Source organism: Equus przewalskii, chromosome 32 (genome assembly GCF_037783145.1).
Source record: "Equus przewalskii isolate Varuska chromosome 32, EquPr2, whole genome shotgun sequence".
Taxonomy (NCBI): Eukaryota; Metazoa; Chordata; class Mammalia; order Perissodactyla; family Equidae; genus Equus; species Equus przewalskii.
In genome coordinates, this window is record NC_091862.1 from 14,306,212 (window position 1) to 14,323,955 (window position 17,744).

General features: G+C 39.8%; 1 protein-coding gene and 1 long non-coding RNA gene across 3 annotated transcripts in view; one reads left to right on the forward strand and one right to left on the reverse strand.

Moving 5' to 3' along the window:
• LOC103557123 (uncharacterized) overlaps positions 1-3,051 on the reverse strand; it is a 16,815-nt gene extending 13,764 nt beyond the window's left edge. Inside the window, exons 1-2 of the long non-coding RNA XR_011535655.1 lie at positions 2,912-3,051; positions 889-941 (exon numbers count right to left, since the gene is read on the reverse strand). This is a non-coding gene — a long non-coding RNA (uncharacterized lncRNA). The remainder of the gene's footprint in view (positions 1-888; positions 942-2,911) is intronic.
• On the forward strand, positions 2,932-14,813 carry FBXO5 (F-box protein 5). Of its 2 annotated transcripts, XM_008529485.2 has the most exons (6): positions 3,095-3,554; positions 6,811-7,004; positions 9,456-10,176; positions 11,229-11,319; positions 12,443-12,625; positions 13,901-14,813. In XM_008529485.2, the coding sequence occupies exons 3-6, from the start codon at positions 9,491-9,493 to the stop codon at positions 14,150-14,152; spliced, it is 1,212 nt and encodes a 403-aa protein (XP_008527707.1). In that variant the 5' UTR covers positions 3,095-3,554; positions 6,811-7,004; positions 9,456-9,490; the 3' UTR covers positions 14,153-14,813. The 2 variants fall into 2 exon arrangements, with proteins under 2 accessions (XP_008527706.1, XP_008527707.1); XM_008529484.2 differs by lacking the exon at positions 6,811-7,004 and having other exon boundaries at positions 2,932-3,554.
• The last annotated feature ends 2,931 nt before the right edge of the window (positions 14,814-17,744 follow it).

The following is a 17,744-nucleotide window of genomic DNA, read 5'->3' on the forward strand; positions in this document are numbered from 1 at the left end:
AATCTGTATCCAGCATCATTTCATATTAGCCCATTTTACACACCACCCCCCTTATATCACATAAAATTCCTCCTGATAAATGCACCTGCATTTTTTTCCCATTTTGTTCCTTATGCTGTGGAAGGGCTCTCTCCTCCCTGTCCCTCAAAAGACATCCTGTACTAGAGTGGTTCTCATCAAAACGCAATTTGGTCCCCCAGGGGATGTTTGGCAATGTTTGGAGACATTTACCAAAACTGGGAGCAGAGGAGCTGGAGGCAAAGGATTGCTAAATACCCTACAATGCACAGGACAGCACCTACAACAAAGAATTATCTGGCCCAAAACGTCACTATTAGGGAGGTTGAGAAATGCTGTCCTACAGATTATTCCCTATCCTGGCATAAAGTAACTCCTCTGTTGTATAAAAATTCCCACTGTAACTAGATGCATTTGACTCATCCAGTGTTCCCTTATAGCTATATTTTATACTTATCTCCTTCCTCCTGTACCCCATGATGCTTTTATCCAAAGATTACTTACTGAGCATCTGTCATGTCTATCAGGTGGCAGGCCCAGATAGGAAGCACAAGGGCAGGTGCCACGTCCCGATTACCTCCAGATACTTCACGACGTCTTGCACATTGTAGGTCTGCAGTAAGAATTTGCTGAAAGAGTGAGGGCAATTCTCTCTGCACTTCATTTTGCATCTAAAAACTCAACAATTCTGATGGATATTGATTTGTGCTCATGAACTCACTGAACAAGTTAATTGTCAGTTAAGAATGATATTTCATCATAATCAACTAAAGCTCAAATATTTAAAATTAAAAGTAACCTAATAAACTGAAAAAGACTTTGACAAACTATTCCAATGTTAAATAAAACATGCTTGGCTCTTTATATTACCTTATATTATGACAGTAATTTTCATTTTTCCAATAACACATCTTAGCCTTTTCCTGAAAATAAGAAAATAAATAAATAACTGTTGGAAAATACCTTTTAAGCTGTGGTTAAGATCTGAAAGTTATAGTCAAGGTGCTCAACTCATTTAATGAGGACCCCTCCTCCCCTCATATTTCATATATTTGCGTCTGAAAATAAAAGAGATGAATAGAGATGATCTTTAAGGTCAAATGGGGAAATCATGTGAAAATGTACTATAAACAATCAGGCCTTCAGCAAATATTATTATTCCTCAGTATAACACAGAGGAAAGTACATGGACTTATCCCACAGCCTGGGGACGGAATCTTTGCTTACTAGCTGGGTGGTTCTGTGTGAATGAACTCAACACTTTTAAGCACAATCATAAAATGAAAATAATGCTGAGGTTATTGTAAGAATTAAAGGCTAACATTTACAAAGTGCCTGGTAGATAAAAAGCTAGTAGAGTTTTAATATTCACTCAACAAATCACTCCCTTGCTAAAATCCCTCCAACAGCTATCCATTGCAATCAGAAGGAACTCTAAACTCTATATGTAAACCTACAAAGTCCTACAGGATCTGGCTTCTACCTCTCCGACCTCACCTCCTACTATTTCCCTTGCTCACTGGGCTCCAGACTTCCTTCTAGCCCTGGGACAAGCTAGGGCTAGAGCTTCCCTCTGCCTATGATGAAGATCTTTGCATTGCTAACAACATTCAGATCTTGGTCCAAAGCCTCAGAAGCCTTCTTGACCACCCAGTGCCATTAACCTGTGCCCCTACTGCCCATTCTCTACCCCACCACACTGTTTTATATTCCTCTTTCATTTACTGAAATTGTTAACTGCCAGTTTCTTTCCTATTAGTATGTAAACTCCCTGGAGGACGGGACATATGTCTTTTCAACCCTGTATCTCCAGGACCTAGCACCAGGGTCAGGCCTAGGGTGAGGCGAGTGAGACACATGACTCAAGTACAAAATTTACGGGGATGCCCAAAATGTCAATCATCAAGAAATATGCAACATTCTAAAAACTAAAAATTAATGCAAAGAACCACGAATTATCAAAATTTTATATAAAGGCAGGATCCAGTTAGCATGTGCACGACTCATCCTAATCCCAGCCCTGCCTCCCACAGGACGTGACACCAATTTAACTGAGCGCTTAGTATAAGGCAAGTATTAACTCTCCCCGAGGATGCAGAAAAGCAAAAGACAGGGAAAACTGCAAAAGACGGAGATTCAGTTTTTTTCGATCTTACATTCTGGGGCTTCACTGAGCTGTGGTCAAAAGCTGAGTCCAGAGAATGCAGTCACCACTTAAGTGCACAAGGAGTGAAAAGATCAGCATCACTAATAATTCGGCACAATTTGTCACCGGAGACTTAATACGTCACCCATTCCTGCCATCACTACAAAATCATTCCCTTGGCCCGGGGCCTCCAGCCCTCACGGGTGGGGACCGCAACACCCCCGGCAGTGCATCCTATAAATGTATTTACTTGTTTTGGAGCAGCACTACCGTGTCTGGCGCTTGGCCCTTGAAGGAAAGAAAAAAAAAAATCCAGAAGAGAGTAGACACAAATTTAATTAAGCTTAACGTGTGTACAAAGCAATGGTGGTTGAAAATACAAATCAACACACTTGCAAAGAGAAGCAACTCTGCCCTACCCTCCCTCCCGCCCACAGGGACCAGGGAGACTCGGCTTCTGGCTCCCGCCACGTCAGGGGCGGGCCCGGGGCGCCCGCCGGGAGCGACCCGCTCCTCCCCTCCCCTCGAGAGAAACGAGGGGGAGCCCAGCGCGCAGGCGCCAACCCGCCAACTCGGACCACCGCCCGCCAGAGGCGCCTGCGCCAAAGCCCGGGGCAGGGGGAGGGGCGAAACTCGGAGGGAGAGAAGAGCGCGCCTAAATCCTAGAGAGGCGGGCTAAGTAAGGCTGGGGGGAGGGCTCGTCTTCCGGAAAGTCTGGATTCCCGGACGACCAGAGCCGCCGCTCACCGCACTCCCTCTTGTGAGATGATCGGAGAAAGTCGGCTACCCTTTGTACCCATCGGAGATCTTCTGACAGAAGCCGGAGCTGCCTTCAGGATGAAATCAGGACTCGCCGGAGGCCCGTTCCCACCGCCGCAGATGGAAGCTTGGCGGGGCCGCGCATGCGTGGTAGGCAGCTCCACGTGCGGCCGGGTGGCGGCCTCCCCGCGCTCCGAGGCTCCGCCTCAGGCCCGCCCCCGGCCTCAGCATCTTTCCGGTCGCCCCGCGCCGCACAGAAGGAAGAAGGTGGGGCCTCGCGGCTCGGCCCCGCCTCCTCAGCCTCCAATTGGGCATGGGCGAGGGCGCTCCCTCCCACCGCCTTCCCATTGGAGCGCGCTTGCGAGCGGTGTGTCCCATTGGCCCTTGCGTATTTGGGCACCAAATTCAAAGATTTTAAAAGTACCAGCTGGCGCCTTTTAGAAGCTAGAGCACTCTGTGGAGCGGGCGGCCGGCTGTTCCGCCGCGGTCGCGGTTCCCTCACCTGAGGAGGACCCCACTTCCACTGGCATGAGCCGGCGTCCCTGCACCTGCTCCCCACGGCCCCCCTCCAGCTCCTGCTGCTGCAGCTCCAGCGCCCTGACAGCCGCCGGGCACCCTCGGCCCTCAGACAGTGAGTGAGAGGAGAGGGCGCGGGGCAGGGGGGCGCGCGGTCCGGGACGGGGGCGCGGTGAGGGATGTCGGGGGGCCTGCGCCCCGAACCCGAGCCCGGGTGTGCGCCCCACGCTGGGCCTCGGGCGGGCGGCGGCGGTTCCTGGGACCGAAAGAAAGAAGGCTGGGGTTCGGGGAGGGGAGGCCAGATGTGCCGAGACGGGATGGCGGGCCGGGGGCCGGCGTCCACGCTGAACCTGGACGCAGCTCCGGGGGTGCAGGTGGAGGCCTCCCCGGGCGCCCTTTTCCCTGGGAAGACCTGCCTGTCCCCACCCCACCCCCCGGCTTGAATGGGCGCCAAATGCTCCCCCCTCCCCCCTTGCACCCCGGGGCCCCGGCTCCGACAGGCCCGGAGACCCCAGGGCGGACCAGGCACCCCCCAGCTCTGCCCGCAGCCCGGGGCCGAGGTGAGTCCCCCGGGCGTGGGCCGCCTCGTCTCGCTGGCGGGCGCGGGAGATTGCCTCCTCTTATCTCCCGCCTCCTCCGCCGGGCCCGCGCCCTCAGGGCCACCCCGTCGACCCCTCGGGATCGCCGGGGTCTCCCGCCAAATGGAGGGACCCCCCTCATCCCACTCAGCTCTGTCGGGACCTCCAAACAAAAACGCTCACTTTCTCCTTTTTTCCCTTTGCCCAGTCACCCACTTAGGCTCTAGGCCTGGAGTCCCAAAGCAACAGGGAAAAAAGCACTTTGTAATTCATAACCGTGAATTTGTCTATATTTCACTGATTTTGTGAAAATGGAAGAATTCCTTCTTTTTTTTTTTTTGCCTGTGCTCCTGGAGAACTAGATCGTCTTTTATGCCAAAACCTGGACAGAATGGAAGGCACTCAAATGAACGCTTATTTTTATCCTCTTTGTTGCCATCTCTAAAGGAGAATCCAGAATCATTTATTTTACCTCAGAAATTACCAAAAGTATTTTTTTAATTGGCAATTCGATATTGTGATATTTGATAATCACCCAAAAAATGCGCTTTTCTTTAGAAAAAGAGTTTAGAAGACTCAGGAGAAAAAAAAAAGACCTTAGTTTTAACAGGTTAAGTCTATTTCTAGAAGACCCAGGATAATGTCTCCCTGTGAAATTCTGAAGCCTGCTGGCTTTAAGAAGGGCTTTTTTGATTGTTTAATGCCAGTTGTCTTTGCTACCTTGCTCCCCAAGAGAATATGTGCTGTCCCCTTTTGAATCTTTTCCCTGTTGACAAAATTTGAGGAAATGAAATAAAAAATTTGTTGTATCCAAATGTTTTTGTAAGTAGGCTTTTCTAAAATTCTCTCTTAGGGATTACGGCTGACTTGCAGGTTATGGCAGCATGCCTTGGGGCTCTCATGTTCTTAAGTAAGGGATGGCCATGCCTGATGTTGGGCACATGGTGGTTATTATCTTAGAGGGATTGGAGATTTAGAACTTAATTGTTTTAGCTCTGGAATAGCTGTAAAGGTTTTTTAAGCCCTGTAGTCTACTTAACCGTGGTATTTTAATATGGAGTATCAGATTTATATTGGAAAGCTAAATGGGAGGTTAAATTTTGTACACTTAACTATAATATCACTTTTTCATGATTTGGCTGTGAATTGGTAAATGAGAGGTTTAAAAAAAGCAGTGTGTTGAATCTTTACCAACTTTATGAGGTAGAAACTAGCATCTCCATTTTAGAGAAAATGAAAGAGATTAATTGAATGTTCTAGGTCGCAAAGCCAATCAAAAAGTTGAGCAAGGATGTTCTTTTGAATTTGGCTCTAATTCCTAGGAAAAGTATGTAGTATTCTGAAATGCATATTTCTGTGTGGAAGTATGGTTTTTGCTACTTTTTAAATGTTCATGATTTTCAACATAGGGAATATGAAGGGATTTGGCTTACAAATAATGTGATGAAAATAGGTTCTATTTATTAGACCATGTGTGACAAGGACTCTGCCATGCATTTAGTCCAGTGTTATTTTCTTACTCCCATTTTATAGATGAGGAAACAGGCTTTAAAAGTTAACTTCCTCTGTTTTCCCCACCTCAGCAAAAGACGCTACCTCAGATGCCCAAGACTTAATCCCCAGGGTATTTTTTACTCGGCTTCCTCCACTTCCAGTACATCAGCAAGCTCTGTTGACTCTATGCTCCTAAATAAATCTCAGATCTATCCAATTATCTTTGTTTTCACTGCAGTCATCCTAGTCTGTGGTACCCAACTCTCTGGACTCCTGTAATACACACTTCTAACTAGCCTCCCTACTTCTACATGTACCTTCCTCCAATTCATTCTCCACAGCTGCCAGTGATCTTTTTAAAATGTAAACCAAATATCTCTACTTAGAACCCCTCAAAGGCTCTGTATTGCACAATGAATAAAATCCAGCTTACCCGAAAAATCCTGTAGACTGTTCTACCTCTCCAACCTTGTTTTTCAACCATCCTCCCCCAGCTCACTACCTTGCAGCTCTAAAGACCTTTCGCTTCCTTGAACACTCAGCAGGTATCCTTGCTTCCTTTGCTTTCCTCAGTCTGGAACTCTCCCACCAGATTCTCAGAAGACTTTCACATCTCAGTGTCACCTCCAAAAGATCATTCCTGGCTAATTTCTTCCACCCTCCACACCTCGTCACTAAGTAGACATTAAATGAATAAAGTAGCAGAATTAGGCTCTTAACTTTCATCTGTCTGATTCAAGAGGTCATGGAACCACGTAATATTTTCTTGGGTAAAAGCAGATTAATTATAAAACCATATTTCCCAAATTATTTAGGTACATTTTGGCTTGGTCATTGGAAAGCACTCAATTATGAACTAGTTAAAAAACATAGAATTAGCCTTTTACGATCTGCTTCAGCTTCTTTTTGTGTAAAAGGTGGTACTTACTCATTTTACTTTGCATCAATATTACGGAGATAAAAAAGTACATTACATACATTTCACATTTAAAACTAAATCTACACTTAGCATCCAGATTTTGAAATCAGTAAGAGGAACCAGAGTTACCTGGAGCAAAGACTGAATCTATGGCTAGAACAGGGAAATACAAGATGAGCCTGGAGCATCTTGTAGTGCTAGAAAGTAAGGAATGCTCCAAAAACAAAATAATGGAAGTATGTCAGATGGATGCAAATTTACAATTTTACAATGGCAAAGGGTGAAACAGTTTGAGCAACAACATATATAAGTAGTATTGGATTATAACCCAAAGTCTGTGAATCTATACTCTTTCTTTATACTTTTCTCTCACTTCCCAGGTGAGATAGTGGAAAGAGCACTGAATTTACAGTCAAGAAGAGTGATCTGTCTCTCTTCACTACTTGTCAAATCTTGGGCAAGTGACTTAGCTGAGCTTCAGTGTCCTCATTTGTAAAAATAAGGTAAAACCTCTCCATCCTACTTCGAAAAGTTGTGAAGACCAAGTGTTTGGAAACTTCTAAACATTTATAAGGTATTTCAATCATTAGCTCTAGATTTAAAGAATTGTCCATATTCAAAGAATGGTGTTGAATGAAAGAGGGTCTGTAGGACATTCTCCCAGTAACTGGGTTCCAAAGACTTGAGCAGAAGGAGAATGCTTTTGAAAAAAATTAAGTTTCTGAAGTACAGTTTCAGGCCTCTTCTTTCTAGGCAGCTAAACAAAGAAAAAGGTGTGTCATAGGTGGCTTCTACTCTTTTTTCCTTTCAGATAAGATGTGGTCATATGTAAATCATACTTAATTTTTTACTCTTCACAGTGGAAGAGAACCACTCAAAATAATTTGTTCTAGAGTTAGGGTTAATTTGGGGGTTAGAGTTTGTGTGTTTTTTATTTACTTTTTATGCCTTTGAACTCTTAGTTTAAACCCAGTTTTTAAGGATAAGGTAAGGTTTACTGGGGTCCTTGAGCACATACTATGTGTCTTTCACTGTGTTAAACATTGGGAATTTAAAGAGTCTCTATGTACAAGGTTACTTTCTATCAAGGTGTCTTTTCATACTTTGACTTGAAAGGTTTTGCTCTAAGAAAAATGGTAGAGTTAATATGGACAGAATACCAATATTTAGTCCAGACTAAACCTACTGACTGTCACATACATTTACTTATGGGATAAATTGGTACCTACCCATGATTGGCTTGCAGGGGGGATAGTAGATGGAAGGGGTACGTGTGAAGCATATGAAGTCCATACTTATCCTGGCATTCAGAACTTTCTGAGGTTTTCCTTACCTCATGTCATCCTCACTGTTCCCCTGTTCATATACTCTGCCTTCAGTAACGCTAAGCAGTTTTCCTGACCCTCTATACTGTATTCCTTCCCAGAATTGTGCCTTGTTCAAGTTATCCTTCAGTGAATGCACTTCCCAGCCTCTACTGCCTGACAACATCCTAATCAGCCTTGAAGCAGTGGTTCTCATCTGAGGAATGGGAAAGATTTTGCTGCCACTGCCTTCCCCCTACTCCCAACATTTGGCAATAACTGGTGAATGCAGCCATTTTTTGTCTTCCTGCCTAAGGAATAGGGGCTGCTAATTGCATCAAATGGTAAAGACTGCTGAACATCCTATAATGCACAGGACAGCCCCCAACAACAAAGAATTTTCTAGTTGAAAATGTCAGTGCAAAGACTGAGCAACCCTGCTTTAAAAGATATTTTTAAATGCTGCCTGATCCGTTATATCTTAATTAATTTCTTAGGCCCTGAGAGTGGAAGTGATGATATAACCCTAAGCAAGTCTTTAGCTTTTTTGAAACTTAAATTTAAATCAGTAACTGAATTCTAATGAATTATATCCAGAAATAATTGCATGATTTGTTAATAGTATCATAACTTGTTTTTCCCTTTAATGCTACTTATCATAAATAGCAAGTACATTATCTTCTCCAATTCTTTAAAACAACCGAACAGTCATTTCACACCCACTGCCCTATCACCCTCACATTCTTACATCTGGTCTTATACTTTTGGGAGTGTCATTCTTATTTACCAAATTTTACTTATGATTAGTAACTCAACTGTTGATTCTTCTGGTTCTTTGGTTAATTATTCATGAGAAATCTTTGTTCAGCAATTAAAGATAGTAGAGCTTCTGGCACGTATTAGGCAAGATATAGGGAGATGTCCCTGCACTTGAGTTTATTATTCCGTAGGGTAGACAAACACTTGAAATATATCAGATTGTCCCCCAGAGCATCGATCAGAATAAAACTTAGAGATGAAAGTCGTGGGAGTTCAAGTAGACTTTAACTTATGGGTGCATAAATTTATTGCTTTTTCAGCCCTTTCTCCGAGCTACCCATAGATTTCTTGGTTAATTATCATAAGGCTTATAATAATTGATAATGTTTAAATTATATACAAATGTTTTATTTGTTACTTTCATCAAAACTATTTTGACCCTTTCACATTCCCCTCCCCCACTGGTCTTAACCATTTTTGCTGTCAGTGGTTTGGGTTGTATGCTTAAGTCAAAGCTCACTCTAACACCATTGCAAGTCCAGGGTATAAACACTTGATTCCAGAAGCATTTGTGATTGCTGTGAGCGTATTTTGACCTCAGACCACATTCTTAATGCATCCCATTTCTTTATTTGTTCCATAAGCACAGATATTTATTAAATAGTTCCTTTTTCCACTATTTTTTATTCAGTCAGGTATAAACTGTAAAAGTCAAATGTTATACAAGTCTAAAAGCAGTCTCTTCAGAAGTACCAGATGTATGTACTTACAAAATTTAAGTAATGTTTCCTAGTATTATTGTCACATCTCAATAATTAAACTTGGGTAATGTCACAGCTACATGGGCAATACATAGTGCTGAGAGAATGTGAAGTAATTTAGTCTGTACATGCCAATTTAAGAAGTGGGGATGTGTGGAAATTTTGCTATTGGAAAGTAAATATTTTATGTTCTTTTCATAGGTTATAAAGAAGAAAGTTCTGCTCTTTCTGTCAGAATGAAGTGTGATTTTAACTGTAACTGTGTTCATTCTGGACTTAAATTGGTAAAACCTGATGACGATGGAAGAGCAGGTTCCTACACTCCTGCATATTGGGAAGGTTCTTGTAAAGACTGCATTAAAGACTATGAAACATTGTCATATCTTGGGTCACCAATTGTGAGCCCCAGAATCGTAGAACTTGAACAAACAGAAAACAAGCCCCTGCATAACAAGGAAAATCAACATGTGCAGCAATCACTTAACAGTTCAAATGAAATAGAAGAACTAGAGACTACTGGACTTTATGAAGACAGTGGCTATTCATCATTTTCCCAACCAAGTGGCCTCAGTGAACATGAAGAGGGTAGCCTTCCCCTCGAGGAAAATTCCAGTGACAGCCCACAATCTTGTCTGCTACAGACGCAAAACCCAGACCAGTATCCCAACAAACACTTTCTGCCAGCTCTTCATTTTGCAAAATTGGTTTGTTCAACATTAAAAAAGAATGCCAAACGAAATCCTAAAATAGATCGAGAGAAGTTGAAGGAATTTATATCCAGTGGAAGTTTTAGACTACAGAATATAATTGGCAGGAAAATGGGACTAGAATATGTAGATATTCTCAGTGAACTCTTTCGAAGGGATCTCAGACATGTCTTAGCAAATATTTTAACGCAGCTGAATGATATGGACTTAATCAGGTAAGTATTGCTGCTTTGAATGTATTGTTACAATCCACTGAACATTTTTGCTAGATGACTCAGCACCACCAGCTTGTGCAGACATAGTAGGATAGTCTTTTACATTGGTTGACTGAGGTGATGACTTTTGCCTCATTGCTAGTATTTTACTACCTCTGTGCCACTAAGGCGAAAGATAATTGTAAAAGTATGTATTTTAATCCAGTTACTTCAAATTTAACATTTATGCTATTAGAAAACTGCTTATCTCTTAGATTGGGGTCTTTGTTCCTTTTAGTTCTGAAATTTCTGATATGTAAGCTACATCCTTCAGGCTTAACTGTAAAAGATCCGCCTAGTTCTAGTCTACAGGTCCAATAAGCGTTATGACTTTTGTCACGCCTGAAAGTATGAAATAATTTCTGTTCTTGGGCCATGTTCAATGTAGGGCTCTCCTAGGTTTGACAGTGATGAAAATACAGAGACCCACAAACAGATCTGCTTGTGACTATTTTTGCCAGTGTTACTTTACACTGGTCTGTATGAAATATAGCTAAAGTAAAACAGATATAATTATTGACTTTTAGTGTTGGCTAGACTCTTGAGGGATAATATCAACAGGTTCTACTTTTTCTGTTAACAATGGATTTTTTAAAATTGATTTCTGCCAATAGTGTGCCCTGGAGTATTTTGAAATTTGTCTACAACTTTTACTAAATAACTAATGTGGTACCATATGTACAGTGGTGGCTGCTTATTGATGTTTGCAGATATTGTGAAAAAATGAAGTACAGAGCAGTGGTTCTAAGCCTGGATGCACTTAGATTTACTTGATGGGGAGGTTTTAAAAAAATACAGAACCCTGGCCTCCATTTTAGACCAATTAAATCCAAATGAGTAGGCAGTGGGCATCCTTAAATCTTAAATGCCTCAGGCAATTCTAATGTATAACCAAGTTTGAGAAGCACTGCTGATAGAAAGTTCTTTCTGCATGGCTGATGTTTCCATAATATACTCATCTTAGCTTTTTGTGATATTTTAATTGTTTCCTTTATAATCCTTTGCTTTTCCAGTGTATCTAAAGTGAGCACAACTTGGAAGAAGATTCTAGAAGATGATAAGGGGGCAATGCAGTTGTACAATAAAGCAATACAAAGAGTTTCTGTAAGTCTTTGTATTTGATGTTTTTATTTTAAAATATAACTGCTAGTACTCTTTACCTTTAGAAATAGAAGGGAAAATTAGGAAAGATAACAGGTAATTTGGAAATCCTTCTTTCCTTTTACAAAGCTTTTCAGCCTTTCATTGTCATTTATTTCATGGGTTTTCCCTAGAAATGCAATGTCCAAAACTAACGAAGGGAAAGTTAATCAGTTCTCAGATAGTGAGTCGACCATATAGGTAATCTTGGTTGCTGTTTGTGTGGTTTTTTCTCAGTTTCCAGGTAAATAGTAAATTATCAACATATTGAAGATTCCTAATGTAGAAGGGAGCTCACTTACTTTCCAAAATGCTTGCTGTCTCTGGAGATGTTTCTGAAAATCAAGATGAATACATGATTAAAAGTTGAGGCCTAAGTGTTGGGCAGACTTAGGTCCAGATTTTGGTGTTCCTGCTTACTAGCTGTGTAACTTTAGACGGGTATTGCTTAAATTCTCCAAGTTGAGTTTCTTTATCAGTAAGCTGGTGTTAATGGAAAATTTTCTAATCTAAAAGGGTTTTTTAATCCATTCGTGACACTGAGGTGATACTTAAACATGACTATTGCCATCTACTGGTCGTGGGAAGAATGACCTTTTGTTCTGACAGTAGTACTTAATAAATTATGTACTAAATGTTGTATAGACTAAGCATGTAAAGTGTTTCTCACAATTTCTGTCAATAACTTAGTTATTAGGCTTTAAATGTCTATGAATAGTTGTGTGTGGCTGTGTGGAAGCATGTGCAGGTAAATTGGATGTAGGGCTAAATCCTTTGCATTCTCATTTGCCCTTTTTTTCCTTGGTGGGGAAGATTGTCCCTGAGCTAACATTTATGCCAGTCTTCCTCTATTTTGTTTGTGGGGCACCACCACAGCATGGCATGATGAGCTGTGTGTGGGTCTGCACCCAGGATCCAAACTCGCGAACCCTGGAGTGCCAAAGTGGAGCACACAAACTTAACCACTATGCTACCAGGACAGCCCCTCATTTGCCCTTTCTTACATGAATAATCATAGTAAATGCTTGATTGGGGAAAATATAGGAAAGTATTTTTAAGTCCTGTTAAAACTTTTGTTTTTAATTAGGAAAAGAACATTAAATTTTCACCACAAGCTTCAACCAGAGAATATGCTATGTTCAGAACTCCATTAGCTTCTGTTCAAAAATCAGCAGCCCAGACTCTCTCCAAAAAAGATGTTCAAACCAAGTTACCTGACCCAGGTTATCAGAAAGATTCTACTTACAGTCGACACAACGAGTTCTCTGAGGTAATTTTTTGTTCGTCAATAAATTAGAAACGTGGGGCATTTATTGTTAAAAAGGATTTAGAGTAAGAAATGGAGAAAAACTTTAAATTTAATTATAGCATAATTAGAACTATTAGGAAATTATTGGAGATTTTATGTTGTCCTCTTTATTCTATTCAAAAATGTTGGAAGCCATGAAACCATTTATAACTAACCAAAATAGGAAAGTAAACAGAAATGTCTTTCTATGCCAAAAATAATAGATACCATTTGGCATTGTATGTGAAGGTTCAGTGACATTAAGGTCTAATTTGGAAACACGAAGAGAAAAATGAAAAACCTTCCCAATTTTAAATTTTCTTATAAAACTGTTCATTAGTACATTTCACAATTACTGCCTTTAATATCTGAGGAAGAGAGCTAAGCAGAAAAAGGCCAGCTTTCAGAAAATGAAGGCCTCCTGTTAGATCTTCAAATCATTGGGTAATGTGTATTACAAGATCTACTCACGTGGATAGTTTTGCAAACTTAATTTTTAAAGCCATAGTCTTATCTAATATTGAAATAAAATGTTGACTGTTTCATATGTTGGTCAATAAATATAAATTATGTATGATAAAATTTTCTGTCTTAAATGCTCATGATCTAATGACTAATAGAACATGTAAATTTATTCAAAAGCCATTTATTGAGCATCTGCTATCTACCTGGTACTGCATAGATAAGAAAACATGGTAAGCTTTATAGTCTTATGATCTACAATGGAAGATGGCAACATAAAATAAATGCCATAAATATGATAGGTGCTTTTTTTTGGTGAGGAAGATTGGCCCTGTGCTAACATCGAGTGCCAGTCTTCCTCTAATTTTTGTACGTAGGACACCGCCACAGCATGGCTTGATGAGCGGTGTGTAGCTCTGTACCCAGGATGTGAGCCCATGAACCCCATGCCCCTGAAGCAGAACATGCTTTACTTCTGCAGCCAACTCCTAAGTGACACTATGACACTAGTAAGACTTCACAGAAGGGGTGATTTAAGTTAGTCATTGATGTGTGAGTAGCATTCATGAAGTAAAAGCATGTTTCAAAGAACCACTAGGAAATAGCCACTGGACCAGTTCACAAATGATGTTATTTCTCGTCCATTGAATATTGAGCTTGAGGGCAGGAGTTGTCTTATGTGTGATAATGGTGCTTCATACATGTACTGGGGAAGACGCAGAGGTGCCCTTCTTGTTTTTACTAAGTTACATTCCGTCCTTACTAAGATTTGTTTATGGATTTTCTTTTTTCTAGGTTGCCAAGACTTTGAAAAATAACGAAAGCCTCAAAGCCTGTGTCCGCTGTAATTCGCCTGCAAAATATGATTGCTATTTACAACGGGCAACCTGCAAACGAGAAGGCTGTGGATTTGATTATTGTACAAGGTGTCTGTGTAATTATCATAGCACCAAAGACTGTTCAAATGCCAAACCCGTAAAAACTAGTCATAAAATGGGTCCTTTGCCTGGAACTAAAAAAAGCAAGAAGAATTTACGACGATTGTGATCTCTTATTAAATCAATTGTAACTGGTCACGAAGGTTAATTAGAAAGTGTTAGGTTTTAATTTAAAAAATAAAAATAAATGTATTGTGATTTTTAATTTTCTGTTAAAATCAATACAGTACATGGGACTTTTCCCCCAGTGAATAAAGAGGATACACAACCTCTTAAAATATTTTACAATTTAATGTGAAAAAGTTTAAAATTTCTCAGTATAAATCAGAAAATTTAAATATTTTAAGGAAAAACGAAAACTGGTTAGTTATCTGATATTTGTAATTCAGAGGTAAAATAAAATAGATTCACTTTTATGGTAAAGAAAGGCCATGTAATTTTACCTAGACAATCTTAACTGTAAATTTTGTTTACCATCTATTAGCATTTGAGACATTTTATTTGCCTTACCAACTGAAATACCAGCTTCTGGAATCTTAATTTAAATGTTTTGTCACCTTTCTTAAACCTCTTTTTCAATACGTATATTTCCAAAAAAGTATCTCTTGTGAAATCTTATTTTCCTTATTTGTAGTCTGTGTTTTAATGTTTTTGAGTGTATGTAAATATGTCTATTTTTTCTGTCAAAGAAAATGTCTGTCTGTTTTGTGTATACATGTAAAGGTAAATGTTGTTCCTGTTATGAATAAAATTATTACAAGCTTAATAAATACTGTGAACCTTTTCATTCTGATAAATACCTTAATCTTACAAACAGCTAAATTAGGAAGCCGTAGTAGACTGCCTTTGTATGTGTGAGGATATTGAGTGTTTCATTATGTGTCTACTCTTCTGAGGAGCTTGTGAGATTCCCAGGCTCCACTGACCCCAATTTTCTCCTTATTTGCAATATCTTGATAGTTGTAGAGCTGTGTCTTGAAATAGCATCTCAAGATGATTCAGTCCAAGGACACCATAGAACACACTTGGAGTATTATTGAAGTGTTAATCCATCCATCCCTGAAGCAGTTAAACTGTATGGGTTAAACAGCCACACACACACACACACACACACAAAAAAAAACTACTACAAAGATGAAAATAAGAATAAAATCTTGTCTTTAACTGATTAGAGCATTTGTGCTACTAAAAGCCCAAGACAAGGACATTTCTTAAAATTCCAATTCTAAAGTTGAATATGTTTTAGTTTCGATTACAAATATGGAGAAATTATAAGAGCTTGAATGGAGACTAAAGGGCTTCTAAAGCTTCAAGGGTGGGCCTTACAGATCCTCTCAATAGGGCCTCAAAGAAGCTTAAGGGCTTTGCTCTTCCTCTCAGGCAGCAAAGTAGAGGATTTATCTCAAATGGATTTGTTGGGTGTGTCTTTTGTCTAATGAAGTAAAACCTCCAATAAAAGAAACACTTCTTTTTAAAGCAGCTTTATTGAGGTAATGTGCATAATTTGACGTTTTGACGTATATACACATGAAGCCATCACTATGTTAAGGTAATGGGCATAACCATCCTCCAATTTTTTCATGCCCATTTGTAATCCCTCCCATTAGTTCCCGGGCAATCCCTGACCTTTCTGTCACTGTAGATAAGCTTGCCTGTTCTGGAATTTTATGTAAATAGAATCATAAAGTATGTACTCTGACTACTTTCACTTAACATTATTTTGAGAGTCATCCATTTTGTGTGCACCTGTAGTTCCATTCCTTCTGACTAAGCAGTATCCCCTTGGATATACAAGTTTGTTTATACATTCACTTGTTGATAAACGTTTGGCTTTTTTTCTAGGTTTTTGTTACTAGAAATAAAGGTACTGTAAACATTGTGTAAGTCTTTGTAAGTGTTGTGCTTTCATTTCTCTTGGGTACATACCTAGTAGTAGAATGGTTGGATTATATAGTAAGTATATGTTTTAACTTTTTAACAAAATACCAAAGTGTTTTCCAGAGTATCTATACCATTTTACATTGTCAACAGCAATGTATGGGAGTTCCATTTACTTCACATTCTCAATACTTGATTTAGTCAGTCTTTTTAATTTTAGCCATTCTAAAATTATGGTTTTAATTTACATCTCCCTAATGGTTAAATGGATCATCCGTACATTTTCTTTGGTGAAGTGTCTAGTTAAATGATTAGATTTTTTACATTGTTTTCTTACTGATATTTTAGAGTATGTATTCTGGATATGAGTGCTTTATCAGGATGTGTCTTGTCTCATTTTCTAAGCAGTGTCTTTGGAAGAGTTTTTATTTTTGATGAAGTCCAAATTATCAATTTTCTGTCTTTCATGGATCTTGCATTTGCTGTTTTATCCGAGAAATCTGCATAGCCTAAGGACATACAGATCTTTCTCATTTTCTCCTAGAAGTTTTTTTTTTTTATTGAGGTTATGAAAGTTTACAACATTGTGAAATTTCAGTTGCACATTATTATTCTTCAGTCATCTTATAGGCAAATCCCTTCACCCTTTGTGGCCACCCCCCACCCCCTTCCCCTTGGTAACCACTAATCTGTTCCTTTTGTCCCCTGTGTTTGTTTATCTTCCACATGTGAATGGAATCATACAAAGTTTGTCTTTTTCTGTCTGGCTTATTTCACTTAACATAATACCCTCATGGTCCATCCATGTTGTTGTGAATGGGACAATGTCATTTTTTATGGCTGAGTAGTATTCCATTGTATACATACACCGTATCTTCTTTACCCAGTCTTCAATTGATGGGCACTTAGGTTGCTTCCACGTCTTGGCTATTGTGAATAATGCTTCAATGAACATAGGGGTGCGTAAATCTCTTTGAATTGCTGATATCAAGTTCTTTGGATAGATACCCAACAGTGGGATGTCTGGGTCATATGGTATTTCTGTTTTTAATTTTTTGAGAAATCTCCATACTGTTTTCCATAGTGGCTGCACCAGTTTGCATTCCCAACAGCAGTCTGTGAAGGTTCCTTTTTCTCCACAGCCTCTCCAACATTTGTTATTTTTCTTCTTGGTTATTGTAGCCATTCTAATGGGTATAAGGTGATATCTTAGTGTAGTTTTGATTTGCATTTTTCTGATGATCAGTGATGATGAGCATCTTTTCATGTGCCTATGGGCCATCCATCTATCTTCTTTGGAGAAATGTCTGTTCATATCCGCTGCCCGTTTTTTGATCAGGTTGTTTGATTTTTTTTGTTGAGTTGTGTGTGTTCTTTATATATTATGGAGATTAACCGTTTGTTGGATATATGATTTGCAAATATTTTTTCCAAGTTGGTGCGTTGTCTTTTCATTTCAATCCTGTTTTCCCTTGCCTGGTAGAAGCTCTTTAGTCTGATGAAGTCCCACTTATTTATTCTTTCTACTGTTTCCCTTGTCCAAGAAGACACAGTGTCTGAAAAGATCCATTTAAGACTGATGTCAGGAAGTATACTGCCTATATTTTCTTCTAGAAGTTTTATGGTTTCAGATCTTACCTTTAAGTCTTTGATCCATTTTGAGTTTATTTTTGTGAATCACGTAAGAGAATGGCCTACTTTTATTTATATGTGGCTGTCCAATTTTAACAACAACATTTGTTGAAGAGACTTTCCTTTCTCCATTGTATGTTCTCAGCTCCTTTGTTGAAGATAAGCTGGCCACAGATGTGTGGTTTTATTTC

What these genes read in the sequence shown, in the direction of transcription:
- FBXO5 (XM_008529484.2), top strand. Translation starts at nt 3,452, where the DNA reads ATGAGCCGGCGTCCCTGCACCTGCTCCCCACGGCCCCCCTCCAGCTCC. An exon ending in AAGCAATACAAAGAGTTTCT is followed by an intron (nt 11,320 to 12,442) that starts GTAAGTCTTTGT and finishes GTTTTTAATTAG; the next exon opens with GAAAAGAACATTAAATTTTC. An exon ending in GACACAACGAGTTCTCTGAG is followed by an intron (nt 12,626 to 13,900) that starts GTAATTTTTTGT and finishes TCTTTTTTCTAG; the next exon opens with GTTGCCAAGACTTTGAAAAA.